We start from the raw sequence: 22,865 nt of genomic DNA, 5'->3' as shown, positions 1-22,865 counted from the left end.
TAGTATATCATGCTTTTGTGTGATGCCGTAATGATAAAAGGTGATACTCAATACCCAGATTTCATATCTGGATTGCACCTAGCCCCTTTCCCCACCCCCCCCCCCCAAATAGATTAGGTACCTCACTGCTGCATTGACAGTGAGGGAAAAATAGAGACCCCATACTGCATTGTGCCTTTAATTGCTTCCTGCTAGCCCTACCAAATTGATCCTGAATATATGGCTTCCACCACCAAAGTGGCGTGATGAATAAAATGCATCGGAGTAATTAAATCCGATGACATTGTCAGGTCTCTATTGTTCGAGCAGAGAGGAAGCCAAGGTGAAAGATCTAACGGATGGGTAAACTTGAGCTCCCATTCACACTCAGAAAATAACTTGAAAAAAAAAAGTATCCAGTAATTTGCTTAGTTTGTCTGCAAACCAAAAGCATTCTTTTTTAAAACCAAAAGCATGTTAATTGAAATTGTTTATTGATAAAAACTGTCATTGCAGCCAGAGGCAGAATTTTGACAGTTTAACATCAAAGGAATAAAATAGATACTTCCAAATAACTACAAAAATTTCAAAGTAGTCATAAAAATTCATGATAAACCGAATTATGATAATTATATGAATAGCTCTATAAACTATGTAATGATATTATTTGGGAGGAAGAATGCAGAGAAAAATGTTGTATGTGGAATATATTGTGTGCATAACACGGATGATATGTTGGCATGCCTCCTCTTTCTCTCTCTCTCTCTCTCTCTATCTCTCTCTCTCTCCTTCTCTCTCTTTCTCTCTCTTTCTCTTCCTTTTTCTCCCTATGAACAGTTTATTCCAATATATTGATGTTCATAACAATCATCAATATCTATATTTAGTAGAAATTACAAAAAAAAAGAATCATTTTGAAACTATTGAATATATCTATAGCTATCAAACATTCTCCTGTATCAGTTAAAATCAAATAGGTTTGCTGCTTCATCAGCCCAACTTTGGGCAATAGGTTTAACCAAGGACCTATAGCTGCCACGGAAAGCTTGGGGTACCTTGCCAGAGTCGATTTAAAATAATCCATAATCAAAGTTTTACTGTGTTATTCATCCACTTTTACAAGTTGGTCCTGGCAAGGAATAGATTCAGACACATTTTAAACTCATCTAAAGACTAGTCCAAAATATACTTGTGCAGGTGTTCCATATGGGAAATGTATTGTCCTCAAGGGGTTTGGTACTGGCATTTGGTCGTAGAAGACTAGTCCAAAGTATACTTGGGCAGGTGTCTCATAAATGGGAAATGTATGTATATGATTATGCTAATACTTGGTACCAGTATTTGATTGTACTTCTATTCACGCTGTGGCACCGATTCAATGAAAAGAGTATATTGAATGAAATGCATTCCATGATCACTGTAACACTGTGTGTTTGACTGTGTGTAGTCAAAGAGTTAAACTTCACCCTCACTTCACAGACTATTTTTATTTTGTGAATTTTGTGTCATGAACAAACTGCCTTGCATAATATGTAGGGAAGTTGTTGTTGTTGCTTTCTTTTTTTGGGGGGGGGGGCGGGGGGCACTTGATGGGGGTGGAGAGAGGTGCACATTGCTTGTGACTTGATATATTTCTCTACATTTTACCATCATATAAGACAGTTTACTGCTATCTTAAGCCCAGTCACACAGCACTCCGCATCTAAATCACGTACAAAAAGTTATGAAAATCTGGTGGACGTGGTCGTAAGTGGTGATTTTTTTGTCAATTTTGGTTTGGCTGTGCTTTGTACGGGGTATGGCCATTGGCGGCTGTTCCACTGCTGAAGCACTGCCTAAGCACGGCTAACCACGTCCAGCCACGTGTATGTACGCGGAAAAATCCATTTATCACTGATAAGCCGCTAAACACACGCTATTTCCCTTGATACCAACGCGTAACATGCATCATAGATGACCGTGCTCTGCCCGTGACAGACCGCTAAACTTTCGCGTCTTACCCATGCTTACCGCGTCTCCCCAAGTTTTAATCACTGCCGGAACACGGATTATCACGTGTGTTTCACGTGCTTTGCACGTCTTTACCACGTGTGCCACCCGTGGTTGTCCGCGGAATAAAGTTTTGAGCAGTTCAAAACTTTTTACCGTGTCCGACGCTGTTCCGATTTTTCCCCGCGTCCTGCCACATCTATAAATCGACTGTAGCTCGTCTTAAACTCGACATCAACGCGAACATCATCGTCTGCTTCACGGGAGACCACTTTTTGATGTGTTTTGGCTGTGATTAAGCTGTAAAGCGCTGTGTGACCAGGCTGTTATGTAAAGACGGTTTGAAAATGTTGCAGCTAAAGTCTTGCAACATCTTGAGTAAATCAGGAGTTGTTTGATAAAAATAGATAATAGTTTCATCGTACCATGGCATACACTACATTCCTGGTGGAAATGGTGATGGAAATGACATAACACGACGACATGGAGCAGTAAAGACAAAAATAATTTGTCATCATGTGACCTTTACCTGGCTGTATTTACCAAAGTTCTTGGAGACTATCATTTTATGGATGTATATAAATTGCATTATATGCATCAAATGTCACTCTGTTCCACGTCGTTCCAGTGACAAAATGAACGGCTTCATTTGAGGCTGTTATGTCAATTTCCCCACGAAAATGTCAAAGTTGGAATGGAATGTTTCTTCATGTTATGTAGAAGCAAGAGTACACTCTCTAAATATACAGTAAGAGTCAAGTTAGCTTTTACCGTTATAGATCAGATTCAGCTGCTTTGTATGTATTGATTCAAATTTATTCATGAAAAAATTAACTGCCTGTCACATGTTCTTGATGTAATATGCAAATTGATCATTTTTCAGACAAAAACTGATATTTACAATTCAGAATGCTGATGTACACCAGACATATTATAACAGTTATCATAATGCCGTGGTAAAGGAGTTGTAAAGGGTACAGGAGCCTATTAATCCATCAAGGACGGGCTGATTTTGCTACAACACGTATTTCCCATAGACACCAGCCCGAGTGTACTCGGGACTCGTCCTTAACGGGTTAAAGTGATGATTTTTTTTTTCTTGTAGGTATACATTTGGTCCTTGGATTATTTCTGCCCTATGAAATGAGTGCGTGGCATGGCAATGAAGGCACAACTATCACTTTCAGCTGTGAGCATTATCGCATCTAGACATTGGGAAAAATTAATTTGCCACTGAGATGCATATTGACAGGTAATTAGGCACCAAAGAGACATCCTGTGCAACATTTTCCCCCAGTTGTGAGCGACAAATCTAGACTAATGCACTCTTAAGATCAGCAGTTGATGGACTCCGCCGTTTCTTTTTTTAGTCCATTTGTTCGTGGAATATCGGGGCCATGGTCGGAGAGACCTCTGGCGTTGTCGTTGACGCGCAGCGACCGTGAAGCGCTGCTGAACTAATGATGCCATTGTGCACTGATGTGTCCTCCAGAATAACGGTGGAGTCCTGCATGACGACCGGTACACGTGATGTCTGCCGTGTGTTTCAGGTGGGCCAGACTTGGTAGCTGGCTGATGGGGTATGCGGGATCAGGAGGGCTAGAAATAAACGTGATTTCGCTTGGGTAAAGGGAGGAGTCTCACAGGATTGAGGGGGATAGAGCCAATAATTGTCAGTCAAAATTTCTGGGTGGTGCACTCCTGACAGTTCAGGGTTGGAAAAGTAATTAAGAGGGAAGGGCAAGGCACAATAATTATATCCTATTTATATTTATTTATACCTTCACCGTCACCATGACTACTCTTCCTGCAGATCCAACTGCACTTTGAAAACACTGATATTTTATCAAAAAACTAATTTTCAAAGTTATTCATCCCTGTGCATTAATGATTAGTTGGATATGTGTGTGCATATATGGAAGTTGCTAATCAGTTTTCACAAAAGATGCATTGTTAATTTTTTTTTCATTGGAGCCCTTGTTCATGATTTGTTTATTTGATTTGCAGAACTGTTCAAACTCTCTTACTTGCTAAATCTCCTATTGATTCTGTGCAACACATTTTATGAGCATAAAGCTTTTGTTTCTTTTTTGAAGTTCCAATTTTTTTGAGGGGGGGGTAATTTTTTTTTTTTTTTTTAGTGCAGCTGCAATGTATTTGATTACCTCCAATTCATCTTTCTTCAACATAGTATGGACAGTGAAATTCAGAGTTGCCAATTTAACAATTGCAAGATAACAATTGTTGCAGCAAATATTCCCCAAGACTTGATTTAGCTAGCCTTCATATGAACACTTTGGCCCAAAGATAGACAACAAAAAAAGAAGAAATTATAAGATTTGGATGGATGTTAGGATTTTTCTGAAGCAAAGGGGTTAAATACACACATTTCTGTTTGCTCAACATCTGTCAAAATAGACCTGTTTGCAGTTAGCAATGTTTCAAATGACCATAAAGTTTAAGCAATCAAAGCTAAACAGTTGTTTTCACCCACTTACGTAATTCAACTTGCTTTAGTGTTAATAAGCCCCCTTGAATATTCTGAAATATTCTTCCACCGCAATGTGAAAAAACTGTTCAGTTGCCGTCCGTGACACGAGTCAATTTCATAATGTGTCTCATGTTGTTTTTCTCCAATGATCTTCATCTGCTCCTGTGCAGAATGTGACTATGAACTGTCTAATAGTTCACTGATCTTTGTACTTGATTTTCTTTAATACATTCATTCTGTCTACTCTTCAAGGTGCTTTTTTCGTTTTCTAGTCGAAGGTTGCCGATAGTAACGCACGGTTTTAATGATATCTTGTGACACCTTGAGGTGTATTAATTGAGTAGATGGTGCGGGAATGCCTTCCCGGTGACTGTCTGGCCTTTCATGATACCGTCTTCATTTACTTCTGACCCCCTACTGTGGGTGTGATCAACTGTACACAAACTCATTTAATGTCGGATGAAAAAAGATAAGAGTTAAGAAGTGTTTGTTTCTACTGATATCTATGTACAAGCCTGCTGAGGTGAGTGAACCTACAATGTACTTGGAGTGTTGAAGAATTCTGAACATCATGTTCAAGGGCATTATTCATTTGCACTGTTAATTGCAGTTAAGCCTTAACTCATTACAAATTTATCATGGAAACTTTTGAAGTCCATTTTAAGAAATAAAGAAATACAAGAAGATGTCACCCACATTTTTCTCAATGTCATGACCTTTTGTCATATACCTGTGAAAATGTTGCTCCTTCAGTAATTCTTCATTATATAAATTCTGTCATTCACCTTTATGCTATTAAAGCAAATTATTTTAAAAAATGGTATAAAGGTTTCATAGAATTCACAGCCAAAATATGTAATAGTGTGACCATATTGGAGCAGACAGACAGTTAACTGTTTTTCAAGGCAAATTAGTTTTGTTGCCATGGGAACCCCTCCACGGAGGATGGAGAACGAGTTTGTGGATGATCGTGCATGAAGAGTGTCAATATGTACCTTCATCCCTAGCCCCAGTTGCGTTGCAGCATCGTAGTCTTTTCTCCAGCTTTGGTGGTTATGTATCCTTTTGATAGGTAACTAGGGGAGTACTGCATGGATATGCCATTTATATTTCAGGGTGTGTTTTTTTTTTTCATGAATTTTGTGCATCTGGTTCTATTCACCATTTTAACAACACCCAAAAATAATCTACAAAATATATCTACATTTGCACATTATATCTGCTGGCATGATGTATATCCCAACATGTTTCATGGATTCAGTGGGTATTCTCTTCTTCAGGTTTTTAGTGCTTGAAATCAGTATTCAAGGGCGTGGTTAAGCTTGAGGTCCCTGTTCGGAGTTGAAAGTAAGATGTAGTTTGAATCTGGATTAAGAGCAGAGCTGGCTCTTAAATCAAGCTTCTGTTAAAGGTTAATCTATCCACCAAAGACAGAGAGATAGGAGCGTACCTAAGAAACTAATGCTATTGAAAGAAGAGAGGAGAAGGTAAGGGAAGTACACTGCTGCACTTTAACAGACATAAAAACTTAGTGTTTTCTCCTTAATTAGGCCTCCCCCTTCATGCGCGTAGAAATCAATCAAATTAAATTGTTTTTACGAGTGAATTCCTTCAAACTCTATTAGCTGTGCAGTGTCTTCTTGGCTGCCAGTAGCCTGAAGAGGGAGCCCCAGCAGCTGGTAAGAGGGGTTTATCGGGATTTACCTCACAGATCTTGGCATATTCCCCCAAATCTCTGAGTTTCTGTCCGTACATCTTCCCTCATTACGTTGAAAACTTTGGGTTGAATGTAGAGAGGGACATTTAGGGGTTTAGTGGATTTATCTTTCTAGCTTTGTGGAGTTTAGAGAGTAGGATATGTCATCGTCATCTGGTGCTGTCCATGGAGATCCAAAGAAATCAATTTCCATTCAATTTTGATTGAGGTTTCATAAAGCAGAAGAGAATGTTCCTAATAAGGAGAAAGCGATAATGTGCAAAAACAGTGAATTGATAGAATGTGTCAGTGAAAGTTTTGAGTAACATCATTGAAATGTTTCTTAAGGTTGCTACCTTACCATCTGAATGGTCATTGCTCTGTTCAGCGGGCAGTGCAGAAGAGTTTATTGAGACAGGGACTCTTCTCAAGAGAAGATGTGGAAATCATGATATTACATCTGGTCCAACACAAAAAAAGATTGATTCTTTCTCTCAAAATTAATAGATTGAAGAATGAACTAGATTTTGAATTTAATTGAACTGAATTGAATTTAACTGAATTGAACTGAACTGAATTGAATTGAATTGAACTGAACTGAATTGAATTGAATTGAATTGAATTGAATCGAATTGAATTGAATTGAATTAGACTGAACTGAATTGAATTGAGTCGAATTGAATGGAATTTGATTTGAATGAAGTTTCTTTTAATGGCCATGTTACTTACACAGATATGGAAGTGGTCCAGGAATGTCACAGCCATATGACCCTAGTAGCCACTTCAGGGTCTCGACCAGATGCCGTAATAAAATCATTTTATGGTTTGAGTGTGATGGAGCCTATTACATGTCGGTTGCAAACCTACTGCACTGCATCATGGTGATGGATAACTTTGTTTACATTCAACATTTGCTACAAATTAGATGTAGTGCTGCATTGAAGACTGCGGGTATAATGACATTTTTTTTAGGTCCAGCATCCTGACTGTTACGGATGATTCCAAAAGATAAGGGGTTTCTCTTTTGTATTGATATGTTTAATTCATCTACCCCCCCCCCCCCTCCCACAAGCTACCAAAAGGGGTAACCTGGTGTCACCTCAAGGGGTTTCACACCCATCAAGGTAACCCAGTTCCATTGATGAGGTACCGGTCTTCCAAATGTCCACTCGGCATAATGCGATTACGGTCAGCTATATGCCCACTCATACACACCCTTACCCCACCTGAATTCAATATCGGGCAATGAGCCCTGTGCTGATCGATGTCACCGCATCTCTTAAGATGCGTATTACTCGCTATTGATGTTGTGGATGTAATGGCACTTCAATATTGCTCCCCCCGGAGCACTATTTCCCCTCGGACCAAAACCGGACCGGTCATTCTACTCTCCATTCAGCATTCATGACAAAATTAACTTGAGAGGTTGAGAAGAGAAGGAGAAGTGGGGGTGGGGTTAGAGGAAGGAGGCTGATGGTAGTGGCATTACTTGAAGGGTGATTGTAAGTGGTTGTACAATGAACACCAATTTCATGGGTTAAAAGAATTTCCCAAAAAAGACAGCTGTTCTATCATGAATAATGATGTAATGATTCATCTAGAATTCAAGCAAATAGGGCAAATTTATTCACAGTAAATCATCAAACATGCCAAGGTATTAACCACTGGACAATAGACTGTCAGGATACATGAGACAACCTTTGTCAGCAAAATCAGTCCGTCCACAATGAGTTAATTAAGAATATAGGTTCTGATGTATAATTTCACATCAGGAGATAGCAGCTCTTGATGTACGTGATGCCTCTGCTTTTGAGTTTGAGGAGAAAACAATTCTACGGGGGGTCGACTTTGTGGCTCCTTTTGACAGCACTTGCCCAGCAAAGATGACATGAACACTACAAGGACACAATCCCTTTCAAGTGTTCCCCAAACGTATTCAAGTCACGCCATGTGACACCAAGGTTTGTTTAATGTGAGCGACATTGGATTATGTTTGCACTTGTAACTCTTGGCATAACAAGATTATGGCTGCAGCTTCTTTTTCGTGCAACCCACGATGTTGCATGTGGGCGTCTTTGATGTCAACAGAGTGACTGCGTTTCCTTTGGCATTTATGGCTGATTCTTAATGTGGGAAGTGTGATGTCTCTCTTGAATTGTGTATGATATACAGAGTCAAATAAGAATTTAATAAAACTCCATAAACTTAACCCAAGCTTTTCTGGCTTACCCATCAGGGATGTGAAAGGTTTATATCAAATTAGACGCTATTCATATTTGGTACTAACCCATTGAGGACAGGCTGATATTGCTACAATGCGCGTTTCCCATAGACCCCTGCCCGAGTGTACTCAGGACTTGTCCTCAACTGGTTAAAATAAGTACTTAAAGGTGCATACTATGAACTTCTGTCAGATTGTCCTGAAGAAGTTAGTCAGTGAGATAAGTGATGTGCTCTATCCCTAGACTGTTGTGAGAGGTCTTAAACCCATTGTCTGCAAGAATGGAATGGTCTCTGTCTTTAACTCTATGAGAGATGTAGCAACATGGGAAGCAAGGACTTAATCATGACGTTTCACCAGATGTCTTGTGCATGATATCCCATTTCATGTGGTAACGTTGGTGAAAGTATGAGAGGTTTGTGGGGCCCAGGTCGGTGATGCGGTTGGCCTGGAAACCCTTCGCAGACCGGCTCACATGAATGATGCACCCTTTCACAGGCAGGATGGAGCAACATTCCCGCGCCCCGAGGGAAATCAGCTCCCCTCCTCATAAAGTGGTTTAACAGACTCTTTGATGGTCACGGTGGCATAAAGCATTCAGAATCACTTGACGCATCTCCATGTTATCATGTGGAGAAAGGAAGACATCCACTCCAGCGAACTCCGGTCTCCACGGCACTCGGGGATTGAATTACCCGAAGAGTTCTGTGCAAAACGATTTTTACAAGAATAGCATGCACGAATTATGGCTTTGATTGATGTCTTTCGGAAGATTTGAAGCAGGTGGAGAGCAAAGAAAGAGACTTTACATGTTTGATACTTGATGCTTATAGATTACAGCAGATTAAATTTTCCAATTTTGCTGATACTGCACATTGCAGAAATCTAATATGCATCAACAAGGCTTCATATTTGCCAAATTTCATTCAACATTTTTGCGGCTGATGTGTAGGTCCAATATGCTGCCTGTGTTGTATAAAATGAATGAAGTACAAACTTGTAATAAAACTGCATTTCTACCACATCCATGTACATGTATGTCTACATTGCCACAAGTTGGTATGTTTCTGCAACCCTGCTAAACAAAGAAATCTTAAGTAGATAGCCCATTCACAAATATTATTGACTCTAGAGTTAGCTTTGCCTGTACCGGTATCTAACTTTTGGCATAATATCATTTTTTTTTTTTTAATAATTAGTGCAGGAATGCAAACTAAGCTTCCACGGTTCTTCAATGGAAATTTACCAGCCTGGAAATAATCGTGATTTGAGTGTTGAAAGCTTCTTATGGTTTCATGGTAGGATGGAAAGGTGTTCTTAGATAAAGTTTGTGGTACCTTAGTGTGAGCCCCAACCCAGGGGGTAAGCATCGATGAATCATTCAGCAATAGCTGAGATGCCTGTCTGTCCAGATGATGATATCAGTACCCCATGTTTGTCTTAAAGGATGGGGATGGTGCATGGAGGAGCTCCAAAAGATAGGCCAGGAATTCAATTACTTTGCCTTATCACAGAGCAAGCACGAGACAAGAAAAAAAAATAAAGAGATAGAAGAAGAAGAGTGTAATAGACAATGGACAACTTGGACCTCATGATTTCTGCGATATAAGATTTTGATATCGTATTCAGTTTGTCAAAAAACAAACATACACACACACACATTGAATTGAAGTTGAATAGAATTTCAAGGAATTCAGTAACTTTGCCTTATCGCAGAGCAAGCACCAGACAAGAAAAAATTAAGAGATAGAAGAAGAAGAAGAGTGTTTCGTAATAGACAATGGACAACTTGTACCTCTTGATATCCATAAGATTTTGATATTTTATTCAGGTCTAGTTTTTTAGTATAAAAAAAAGAACACACACACACATTGAATTGAAGTTTAAGGTTTGCAATGTATACTATCAGAGTATCAGTTTCCTTTCATGGTTTGAGATGCAAAAATGGCAGTTTCGTTAAATCTTAGCTAAGATGGTTGATGAATTGTATGTCATCTGTAAACGTGATGATGCCAAATTGGAGTGTATCTTGTAGGTACAGTACAGTAGAATCTTGTTGTCTGCCTATTCAGTGCAATTAATACCAGTTACTGTTTATACTACATCCAGCTCCCTAGCTTTTACCCTCCCGGCCTTCCCATCCCCCACATAAACATCTCAGATGACATCTCCAAATATTTTGCCGTTGTCGCGGGCAACCGCATCACTTCTCAGAAAACTCTCACCGTAAAGAAAGAAAATGAGTGTGCAAATAGACATGATGAGACAATACATCATTCTCTTAATAGCTCCAGGGTATCTAAGTGGATTCTCAATGTCTCTATACCGAAATTAAGTCATGTTTATTAGTACTGAGTGGAATCTAAGCATTCTGCAACATTTGATTCGAAGGAAAATGTTTTCATATCTGATGAAGATATATGTTCTGCCCTGATATCTGGGAAGAGACATGTATGCCATCAAATTTACAATCATTACACACTGTAAAGGAATAAAAAGAAAGCAAAATATGTTTTTCATTCTTACATTCACTAGATTAACCCACAAAAGACTAGTCCTGAGTACACTCAATGTCAATGGAAATATGAGTTACAGCAAAATTAGCTCATCCTCAACAGGTTAAAAAAACTTGATTTCTTGCCCTCAACATTGTAAATTAATATAAGTGTCAAGAAAAGGAGGAAGTCAGAAGTTTTGTGGAAAATTGTCATCTTGAGGGCAGTCCTTTAACAACACTCTCCTAAGATCATTTGGGACAGTGGCCAAAGTTTTTCAGGGTCTTTTTGGAAGTTTATATGAAACGATTAAGATGAGTTACAGCAAAATTACAAGCATCAATAGAGAATTTACACAATGTAATATTTTTAAAGGGTGTGGCCATAAACTTCTGATAGCTTCATAACAAGTGTTTTTGTTATTCAATCACCTCAAGGGGATTAAAGAGTGCCTTTCTTGGAGAAACTTTAAAAGTTTTGTTTTTTGCATCTTGCCTCTTCTTCCTCCTCCTCTTGCTATGTGTGTCAGGTGAATGCACCCAGTCGTCTCTTGCACTCACCCAACCTGGGGGATGATGACTGCCCCTGTTATCATCCACGGGGTTGTCTGGTATCCCCCGACAACTGACAACGATACATCATTTGTTATCCACAGAGGAGAGGGCAATGAACGAGAACACTTTCATGTTGTTGTTATTTTTTTATCAGAGCTTCTTTGCCTTTACTGGATAGAATGTGCTGAGAATCAATCTATATTTGTAGGATCTCAGGTAAAATGGATTATCTTCAGAGGCAGACATTGCCGATGGCTATATGCCACCAAGGGGGGGGGGGGGGGGGTCTCTCCTTGTGCTGGTTTATTCACAACAAGGTGCTTTCAAGTTTTTTGTTTGTTTGAGTGTGTGTGTGTCTGTGTGTGTCTGTGTGTGTCTGTGTCTGTGTGTGTGCATTTTGCTCATATAGCATTACAATATGTAGCTGCGGTCTGCATGTTAGAGGTTTCAGCTGCTACCAATATTGTATGATAGGACTATCTTTAACCCGTTGAGGACGAGCTGATTTTGCTTCAACATGCATTTCCAGTAGTCACATGCCCGAGTATACTTGGGACTCGTCCTCAATGGGTTAATAGCAGGGCTTGAAGCCTGTATGTAGTAGAGCTAACTCTTATCACGATAAGGAGTGGTGGGTTTGACTGTCTTTGTCATTTGCGGAATAGGCTGGACGTGCATAATTGCAGCTCAAGAAAGCACAACTAAAGAGATGTGAATCCTTATGAATAGTTTATGTCAACATTATGAAACTCTGTGACGGAAGTACAATGTAGGGTTTGGAGCTGCACAAAGAATTGTACGATGAGTCCTTTCAAGTCTTTCAGTTGTAATGGAATTATTTGATGCAGAATTGGCAGGTGTTCCTATTGAGGGAATTAAATTCACTGTCATTCCTCCACCCACCCCCCCCCCCCCCCCATAGCAGTAAGAGAAAAAGAAGGTGATTTAACTAGGTGGTCGCTTCTTCCTATGTACTTGGCAGGGGAAATTGAGGCGTGCCAGGTTCATTCATGTGCATTGGTCCTGGCGTGATAGGTAGAGGGACTTCACCAAGGTCAGGGACAGCCGATATGTTGGCTCAGTCACACTGATCATCACTTCACAGTCCCAAGTGTTGGCAATTGTGTCTGCACTCTTAATGATGTGGCCCCGAGTATCAGCTGAACATTTATTATTGATTTGAATGTTGTCTGCGATTCATGGATTCACCTAATAATTGATCAGTTTTATTTTAGCCAACTGTTATTTTTTTTTCTTCTTCTTTCCTCCTCAGTTTGTATCTGAGAGAGGAAGGTTGCTGTTGAACTCAAAACCTCTGAGGTGATTACAGAGATTGACAATCTTCAGTCATTGAAGGACTTGATATGTGCAGAAAAGCAATTTAAAGTTGAAGCCTATTGTGCTTCTGTACGATGATCTTGTTATTTTTTTAAGGCTAGTTAGGGATCACTTGAAATGAAACATTAACTGTCCATTCATTAGCGGAGCAATCAATTGCTGTTAGCTGAATTGACCAGTCAGGTTCGATCTTGCACACGTCAGATATATCAAAGGAAAAATCCATGCTGAAAATTAGTCTGTGTGAACAGAAGCAGCAAAATTAGAGGAACAAGACACTTTTAGAAACACAATAAAAGTGTGAGCAAATTCTGATGAAAACTGAGAAAGTTATGAGTGTTGGAAGTCATGATCAATCAAGCAGAAATTGGCAATTTCATGATATCTCATGCAAGCTCATCTACAGATTTGCTCTGTATTATAAAACATAAGTTTTTATCTTCCCATCAGGTAAACTTCCAATTGTTCATGCACCCTTACTTCCAGATTAGTACAGTTATTGTATATTTCTCTATAAAACCCCTGCATGCAAAAAGTATATTTCTTCATCAACCCCCCCCCAAAAAAAAAAAAAAAAAAAAAAAAGAGAGAGAGATTCCATGGAATTTTATGCACAGGGCAAATTGACAGTTAGATCATAATTCTCCATCACAGAGTTGCGAATTTGTGCTTTGAGTACAACTCCAAATGAAATCTTAACTTTATTAACTTCTCTCAGAATTTGCTCAAGCATTCACTGTCCCGTTCTTTTCATTTTCTGCTTCTACTCACAAAAACTAATTGTGACCCGCTACAATAAAATGGTCCTAAAGTCGCGCACGGTCGAAGCCGTGAAAATCGAGTTTGAAGTTAGAGCATCAAAATTGGTCAAAACTTACGAATTTCTGAATTTGACATATTATTAGAGTCTGACATGTCTTCTATCATCTGTCGAAATTTTGAAGCAAAATGATGAAAGGAAAGACCAAAAAATAACGTTTTTCTGGGCCATGTTTTTTTGGCGTTTCAACGAAGCAGAAACTGGTTCGAACATTTGCATTGAGCGCCGCACATAGGCTCCGCCCCTAACACCGACCAGAGTGATCTCATTGGTCAGTTTGCTGCTTGCCGCTAACCGAAGCGTGAAGCTCGCACACTGCCCAGTCGACTGGTGCGTGCGGGCGGGTTGCGCTATGCCTAGCCGCTTCTCCTGACATCCTGGTCACTGATTGGTCGGTGAGGAGACCGCCGACGCTGTGCTTGAATGAGCATTTCGGGGGTTGCTAGGGCTTAACTTCTATTGTCCGGAGGTGAATACTGACTTGCGTGTCTCTTGATTGTGATTGCGTCGCAAGGAGAACTTTTAGGGCGCTTTTCTCGAAACAGTGATTTCCCAGATGTCTTGACATGCTCTCTTTTAAACATCGATATCTCCGCAGCCGATTATTTTTATGAGACGTGTTATATATCAATTTAAAGCAGAAAGATTAGGGAATTGTGTCATGCAATTTTCAAATAATCGACCTCGCCCAACTTTAGGATCATTTTGTTGTAGCGGGTCACAATTTTTAGGGTGGACTTGCCCTTTTAAAAGTTTGCCTCTACCATGGAATAACCATCTGTATGCAATATTAATGATATTTTGAGGTGATGGTTCTAAGGCGGTTAAGGAGTATCACACGTCTCCAATGACTGGCTGATCATCAGACAGTGATAGAAAAGAGAATCATTTCTTATAAACTTAACATTGCCATAAAGTAATTAATTATCTGTTTTTCCCTTTTAAAAGGATGGGTAGATAATTCTGCATCAAAGATATTATCATCAGATATCTTTTACCTGTTGCTAGGCAACTGTGTCGTGTTCCACTACTGTCAAAGTTGAATTCCGCCAGCATCGCTCAAAAAGAAGTTGAGGGCAGAGAACCAGCGGGAATTCCTTTATATAGGTTACAGGCAACACAGCCGAGGCAGCCATGTGTGATAATGCTCCCCTGTAGAGGGAGCTTTCAGCCGAACGATATCGTCTGAAAGGAGGTCCAACCCGAGACCTTGGCCCCGCAAGGTCTCGGCACAGCAGCATCAATTACTATCACCTGACCTACTTTCTTGTCTTAGCTTTAGCATCCCTGCTGCCCTTGTATTATGTATATGTGTTTTTTTTAATGCATGCATGCTTATATGTGTGTGAGTGTGTGTATGTGTATGTGTCCTTGTTTGTATGTGTCTTTAATATTCCCATAGGTATGTAGGCATCTAAGTGATTACTGGTAATTGTTTGCCTTATAGATACATTTATTGTACACTCAGATATTGCTTTTTATTTTACAAACACATCCCACAGGCACTCGAATGCTGCAATATCATCTGAATGGATGAAGTCATAAATTTAAGTACATCACAGTATGCCCATAAGGCACCATAATTTTTATATGGATGGGTATGACTTCATGAGATATCACTTTAAATCTCTATAGTAGATTATTTCTTGTAACAAGCAAGTTTTTGCAGGGTTCTGTGTTTTTAAATTTTCTGTGCTATTTAATGCATTGATTGAGCAGATGAGATGAGCTTCAAATTTGATAGATTATTAAGTAAGAGATAGTCTTTTCAATAAGATAGGAAATGTGGACAGGCAGAGGTAGAACAGCTAGAGAGAGAAAAAAAATATAGAGAAAAATATGCCAAGAATGCAGGTAGAATTTTTTATGGCTTGCAATACAGGGCCTAAGGTTTGTTTTCTTCATAATCCAAATGGCAAAAGAGAAGAGTTGCTCTGATAGGTAATCTATAGTTTAAAATGTGTTGTAACTGCAACAACAACAAAAAAATGGAATTAAAGTGACCCAATCTCTCTATCTCTATATATTTTCTCTTTATGTGGCTCTCTATATTCTGTATATTTTTGTCTCATTTCTTTCCTTTGTGGCTTTGTAAGCTGTGACATCAGCGAGAATTCTAGTGTATTTGGTAGTGAAATTATGCCAAGTGATATGACCAATGGATATCCAATATTCAAAGACCATGACTCAAAAAAATGATGGCCAAGAATGAGCTTATGTGGCAGACTTTTTGCTACTAATGGTCTGACTAGAGTGCACTGATTGAGACTGACCAAAAGATTTGGGGCGTTCCGGTGGTCAAGATGGGGTCACATTGCTCCATTACGCTCATCACCCGCTCTTTTCATCAAAAGGCCATCCGAGCCCTAAATGGGTGTCATTATTTCTGTGGCCCGGCATCACCATCAAACATATCTCCGGGGCTATCCCCATGCTTAGCCAGAGAGCGTGAATGTCATTTTAATGGCTTTTCTGATGAAACTTGAATTAGTCGTGATGACATTAGAACGCCTTGGAGGCCACCATTTCCTTTGCAGCTAGTCCATCGGAATTCATCACGCGGCTACAAATGAGTCTGAAAATGTTGTTGCGGGGAAGTTGGAACCTGAAAGCAGGGAACCTTGGTAACTTGATATTACCTGTAATGAAAACTAAAATATTCATATCAAACATCCGCTTGACTGGCCGACACTACGTTGACCTCAGTTCTGAGGAGACAGGATAGTAACGAGAAAATAGGGTAGACAGTGTTCATCTCAACCAGTTTGCCTCATCTCCTGTTAGAATATTCAGAGGTTTATTCTGGGTTCACAGTCTATGATCATTGGTGATCATTGAAATGTGTCTTTACACTAACTTGTCCCAGGGTGGCTAGTTCTATGATCATCCTTAGTGTCATTTAAATGTCATTGAAGTTAGTCCTTCAGATGTCATTCAAGAATACCAGTTTGCCTCAGTATCCTAGAATTCAGACGGTACTGTACTCTCTCTTTCTCTTTCTCTCTCTATCCATCTTTCCCTCTCTATCTTTCTCTATCCATCTCTCTATCTCTATGTTAACCCTATCTCCATCTCTATCTCCATCTCTTTCTCTCTATATCTTACTCTATATCTATATATTTCTTACTCTATCTCTTTCTCTCCATATGTATCTTAATCTATTTCTATATATTTCTATCTCAGTTTTTATCTTTATCTTTATCTCTATCTCTCTATATTATATCTTACTCTATCTCTATATATCTCTCTCTACTACTATCTCTGTCTCTCTGTCTGTCTGTCTGTCTCTCTCTCTCTCTATATATATATATATCTTACACTATATCTCCCTCTATCTCTCTATATATATCTTACTTTATCTCTATATATCTCTATCTGTGTCTATCTCTCAGTCTTTCTCTCTATATCACTATCCCTATATCTATCTCTTGTCTATTTTCCTTGTTAATCATAATGCAAGATGAAGAACTTTCCCTCTCAAATCAGTCTATCAAGAGATTGATTAAAAGTTAAATACTTATTCATTGTCAGATGTACAAATGTACATGCAGTTTTATTTTATGTAAACTTTAAAATATTTGATTTGATCTGAATTGAACTGAAATTATTTCTTGCCTATTTCAAAATGAAATAATCAAAATAACATTCAAAGCATAGGAATTGATTACAGAAATAGATGGTATGAGACATGGATAGGAAAATCACACACACACAAAAACAACAACAACAACAACAACGACTTGTTTTTAGGTGAATAACAGACTCAAAGCTATAAGTTTACAACCAGGGAAACTGTGAAAAATGATGGAATTAACTAAAAGCAAGGCTTGTAATTTATTACTGTAAGGGGAATTAAAAAACAAACAAAACCTTTGTTTCTTTTATGTTGACACACTCAAAATTGTCCACTCTTGCAATAGACATTGCGATGTGAAAATTGATACAGCTTAAATCTTAGTGGGTTTTTTTTGTAACTCTTGCAATAATTTTTCCATGCAGCGTATGTGAATGACATGCAGAGAGACCATCATTTTTTTTTTTTCAAATCCCATAATGCAACTGGCCACACTCGGGTGCCCAGGGTCTTGCTCCAGTCACTGTTTAACCCGTTGAGGACGGTTTGATTATGCTACAACACGCATATCCCATAGACACCTGCTCGAGTTTACTCGGAACTTGTCTACAATGGGTTAAGCATGCCCAGCCAGGAATTTCAAAGCAATTTATCCCCAGCATTTTGCCATATGATGTGAACAGTGGGCAAATGAAATAGATTTTTGCATCGCACTGTAAAAAGTGAACTCTTAAGTGGATTAAGGTGGGAATGAACGCGGTTGACCCCAGGTATATGCACGTGCACGAGAGCCTTCAACATCCAGTCTCAGAAAGTAAAGGAGTCAGTTCCCTTATGTCAAGTGATGCTGGTGCTGGCTACAGCCCATTTATGATTTTTTTTTTTTTTTTTGATAGTTCAGCTTGAGGAAAATTGTAACGATTTTGATACCAAAGATATTATGTGAATGTGAGTGATGTGGTGAAGTTCTCAAGTGCAGGTTGTAAAGCAATGCTCCCTGGCACCTGTTTATCCATCTCTTTACTTACTTTTGTTTGGACTTTGATTGATCCACACACAACGTAATTTAACCAATTGAAATATAATCCATACATAGCTATTCCTTTTACTCATGTCTGTCGTCATTTCATTTTCTAAATCTCCAAACCGCAAAATTTCAGATCAGAAAGACAGTTTTGACTGAGAGTAAAATATCTGTACTTCCAATGTGTACAGATCTGTGCCATTGCCATTTAACACTGCTCTTAGTAGCATTCCATGCAAGTCTGTTAAGTGAGTAATCCGTTTGTTTTTAATACTTATATACATCATACACACTATCACATTATTATCTATGGTAAATATCAGACTGATTCATACAGATAGTTGTAGGACTGATAGTCCATGGGGCAAAATGTTGGCACATTTATTTGTAACTGTACTTCTCCTGACAGTTTAATATTAGATAGAACCCTTTACATAACCAACTGAAATGAAAATCACCACATGAACGTTTGTCTCACTTCCCTGATAGATTGAAATGCTAGTTGAATGTCTCTGAACAGATTTTATATTAGAACAGCAAAAGGCAAGCATGGCATTATCTGACAAACGTACTGAAATTATTGTGCAACTCTTCCAAGCGAGGGGATTAATACCTGATAGAATGTATGTATGCCTGTTTGCATTTCTTATTGCAACAATAGCGATGAGAAATTGCCTGCAGCATCATTAGGTCCGTTTACAAAAAGACAACACACAAGAAGCCTCAAGAATTCTTTATCTTTGAGGTGATCGGAGCAGGTGATGCATAGTTGGCATTCCATTCCCGATGATTACAAGCAGATAAACTACCTGGACTTTATACCCTACGCCCCGTCACTTAATGGTCGGCTGTGTTGTTACCCAAACTCAACAGTCAACACTTCATAGTTTAACGTGATGACTGCGCTTAATGCACTTGTCCAAATTTACGCTCCATTGTCAAAGCCATTTTGAGGTTTGGTGGTGACTAGCTACCGGAAAAACCCACATGTAGAATACAGCCGGCTCTTTCCATGGAGAACTGAAATGGCCAGGACCATTGTTGATTGGTAGCAATTACTTGGGTTTTCATGCTTGAGTAGCCTTGTTATGTCAGCCAACAAAAGTCTCAGCTAACAGTCCTTGAAATACTCGCAGACTGAAAGAGAAGAAAACACCTTAAAGAAGGGGTCCTGGTGAAAAGGAAACAAACAGGGGTCTAAAAAAGAGATATCCCTCTTCTTCCCGAGGAACAGAATTTGAAAGCGTGGCCGTTAGAGATTAGTTGGAACATCCATTGGTCCAGGTACTACTTGGAGGAATAAGAGGACTATACAAGGGGGCAGCTGTGATGTGAAAATGGCAGTTGTGTGTAGGCGCAATGGATTCTTTGTGTATGTGGACCCAGGGAATGGGACGGACAGTGACAGCGTCTTTGAAGACGATGATGGTGAGATATCTCGGGGATTCGAGCGGGAGATCGTACTTTACCCCATGGCTTTGTACAGGCCCGAAGCCACAATTTTGTTATTCCCGTATGTGGAGCTTAATGTTGTAGTAGTGTGCAGATAAAAATCTGAAGGTGTTTCTTCAAATGTTGCAGTGCATTGTGCGGAAAGAAGTTTGTTAAATGTTCCTCGTTTTGACTCGCACAATTTGGAGGGTGTAGCTTATGCGTGTTTAAGAATATATTCAGTATTCTTTTCATCATACTTCTCTTTCACCCTCTCATGAACACTCAACATGCATTATAAAATGCATATTCTGGACAAAAGAGTGGGAAAATGGCAATCATATCTGAAGTGGAATAAAAACTAGATCATGTATTTCTTTCTCCCCCCCCCCCCTCCCTTCCAAGTATACATTATGTTTATTTTCCTGGAGTTATTCAACCATCAGGGCTATGCAAGCAAGAAAAAGGAGGAAGTTTTTTTTTGCGTGTTTTTCCCCACTGCACTGCTATTCTCATTGTGTATCATGCACAAGACACAGGTATATATTCACAAGAAGGAAGAAGAGAGGAATCAAAAGCTACACCGGAGACTGTAAGACTGTAAAGCAGTTATGTCAAGATATCCCGTCTGAAAGGTTTATATCATTACATTGACAAGTGTTAGGGATCTCTCTTCTAAATTACTTTAGTAATCTGAAATAATTATATAAGGGACATGACAAGGTCTTAGTATGGCTGTATAATTAGATATTCAGCATTGTATTTTGGAGTAAGTCAAGATTCAAACATTTTTTTTTTGTCTATCTACTGTGCTATAAAGTAGTCCCAATATAATGACAGCAGGATAATATCAGTTCTTGCTCTCTTGTAAGTGAGCTAGAATAAGAAAAGGTGATTCCATTGTTGATGATCAGTTTTAAATTGGGGGTCAATAAATGACACCATCTTGGTAATCAGGATATCTCGAGGAATGGTGGAGGGTTGCATGCCCACCCTCTTCCCTCACCATGAACATCCACCTCCCCTTCCCTCCCCCTTATTATTTGAGGATATTCTTCAATAGAAACACCATCTCTGAATTCTATTTGTTTTGTTTGTTTTCTGAACATGCAGTATGTTCTGCTGGACTAGGCCAAGGAGGGTTCTTCATCAAGAATGGCAAGTACTACTGCGCCAGCGACTACCAGGAGAACTACGGCACCAAGTGCAAGGCGTGTGGGGAGTATCTGGAAGGGGAGGTTGTCACGGCGCTGGGCAACACCTACCACAAATACTGCTTCGTCTGCGTAAGATGCGGGTAAGACTCCACCTCATCCTCATCCAATTTTTCTCACCAAAGAAAACTGATTGTCTCATGTGACAGTTGTTGTTGTTATTCACTCCCCTGTTTGCTGCAATTTCACCAATCCTTGAAATGATGTGTGGTATGCTCTTTTATAGTAGCAGATTACCTACCGCAAATACTCTTTTCTTTTGTCTGCATATAAATCACAGACTCCTTTTGTCTTTAAGTATCCTATGAATTTACCTGATGAATTGAAACAAAATCGAAATTAATTTCTCTGGTCATCAGAGGTGGTGGCCAAGAAGAATATGATTGAATGATCTAGTATGGTCTTGTAGAAGGTGTTTGAGTTTTGAGGGTGTATCTGTGGTGAAGGAGATACTATCAATGGTGTATTCCCTATGTATGTGAATGTCTCTATTAAAGCAGCAAGCATCATGTTTTGCAAGGTGGCGGTTTCAGCCTAACTTATTTAGTGCATCTGCTCATGTTACAATTAAGGAAAGGTTACTTTGGGCTACTTTTCCCATCTTTCTTGTAGTTCATTTCATCAGTGCAGTTATTCTCTTCATAAAGCAAATATCTCAGACTAGCATAAGGTGTGTCATCTGTCAAACTCCCATATTGGAATTAAAAGTCATCTGCAATAGTCAGTGAAAAAGATTCAACACCACAACACCAGCCTAACTAATCACTTGTCATTAAGTCAAAATTATCCATTTCCATTACCTCTCTCTTGGTCGTCAATAAGTCTGTCAAAGTATTTATCTATTTTTTTTTTTTGGTGATATACTTGGTCAGGACACACAAGTTTAACCCTTTGTCGTCTGTACTTTATCGCACTTTATAATACAATCAGTCCCATTTTCCAACATAGCATTACATGTATTTATAAACCAAGACATTTCATGTCCATAAATCAAGTAAGGGAGGCTTTCACATATCAGTGCATCTAAGCTGATTTCTGAATTCTGTTGTGGCTGCAGACAAGATGTCTAGAAGAAGGTGCTATCTGCTAATGCCAAGTTTGTTGAGAAATATAGATACTCCACCTTTTCCCACCCTTCTGTAAGAAACAAACAAACAAACAAACAAACAAACAAACAAACAAATATATGAGAGATAAAAAACAAAAAAACAATCCTAATCCCGAGCTCAAAAGGGATAGGCATTTTTCTGTGCCCCAGTGTCTAGTTTACCCAAAGGGCAAATCGTGCATGTTCACAGTACCCGAGTTTTGACATGGTTGAAGTGCTATCGACAGATGTATGAAGTTGGAACTTGAACAGGAGGGTTGAATGCCCTCAAATGTCCAAAATCCCTCCAACTAGGGCAAAGATGCGAAACGGAATCACTGTACTTTTCTCGTATTTGCGGCAGAAATCTGATCTGAGCACTTTCAAGATGCCATACACCCTACATGGAACTTTACTTTTTTCCCCATCATCATTTTGATAGAACAAAATATGCATGTTATGGCAGGTATGTAGGTCAAGTGATCCATGATGATGTATCTGAACAGCACCCCATATCACATGTTCTTACCACATGTGTAGAAATGTGAGTTTTGGGACAAAAACCTTGGAAGACATCAAGGCAATATTTGCTATATTTAGATAGCTTCAGACATATGTACCTCTCCTCCGAGGTTTGACCCCGATGAGATTGACTTGAGGGTAATAGTTCCCAAGTCAGACAGGAGCATGATAAATGGTTTTTGGGAGGCTATTTGATAACATTTTTAACTTTAAAAACACATTCACAGGCTGAAGAAACAGTGTATTGTTCTGTTCTACTGCTGTTATTCTCAACATAACAAAATTTGATTATTTGAGGAGTAATTTGAGACAGAACATTCTCAGTTCTGAATTATGGAATGAAGATATCAGCCTTCATCTTCCTCCAAAGTCATATATGTTTAATAGTAAATGTTCACTTGCTGCCAAATAACTTGTTAATTGATATTCA

The 22,865-nt window shown here is 39.1% G+C and overlaps 1 protein-coding gene across 9 annotated transcripts in view; it reads left to right on the top strand.

Annotated features, from left to right (window-relative positions):
- Positions 1 to 22,865, top strand: part of LOC139740744 (actin-binding LIM protein 1-like) — a 223,497-nt gene that overhangs the window by 146,315 nt on the left and 54,317 nt on the right. For 8 of the 9 annotated variants that reach the window (XM_071651317.1, XM_071651314.1, XM_071651313.1 and 5 more), the window contains exon 3: positions 20,726 to 20,909. In XM_071651317.1, the coding sequence (XP_071507418.1) occupies positions 20,726 to 20,909 (184 nt within the window). Of the gene's footprint in view, positions 1 to 18,866; positions 19,610 to 20,725; positions 20,910 to 22,865 lie in introns of those variants that run through there. The other variant, XM_071651320.1, reaches the window with a different exon arrangement.

Source organism: Diadema antillarum, unplaced genomic scaffold (genome assembly GCF_040938485.1).
Source record: "Diadema antillarum isolate AM-2024a unplaced genomic scaffold, OU_Dant_1.0 seq00000877_RagTag, whole genome shotgun sequence".
NCBI classification, from domain to species: domain Eukaryota; kingdom Metazoa; phylum Echinodermata; class Echinoidea; order Diadematoida; family Diadematidae; genus Diadema; species Diadema antillarum.
Note: the sequence above shows the minus strand (reverse complement) of the source record. Positions and strands in the feature narration are given on the sequence as shown.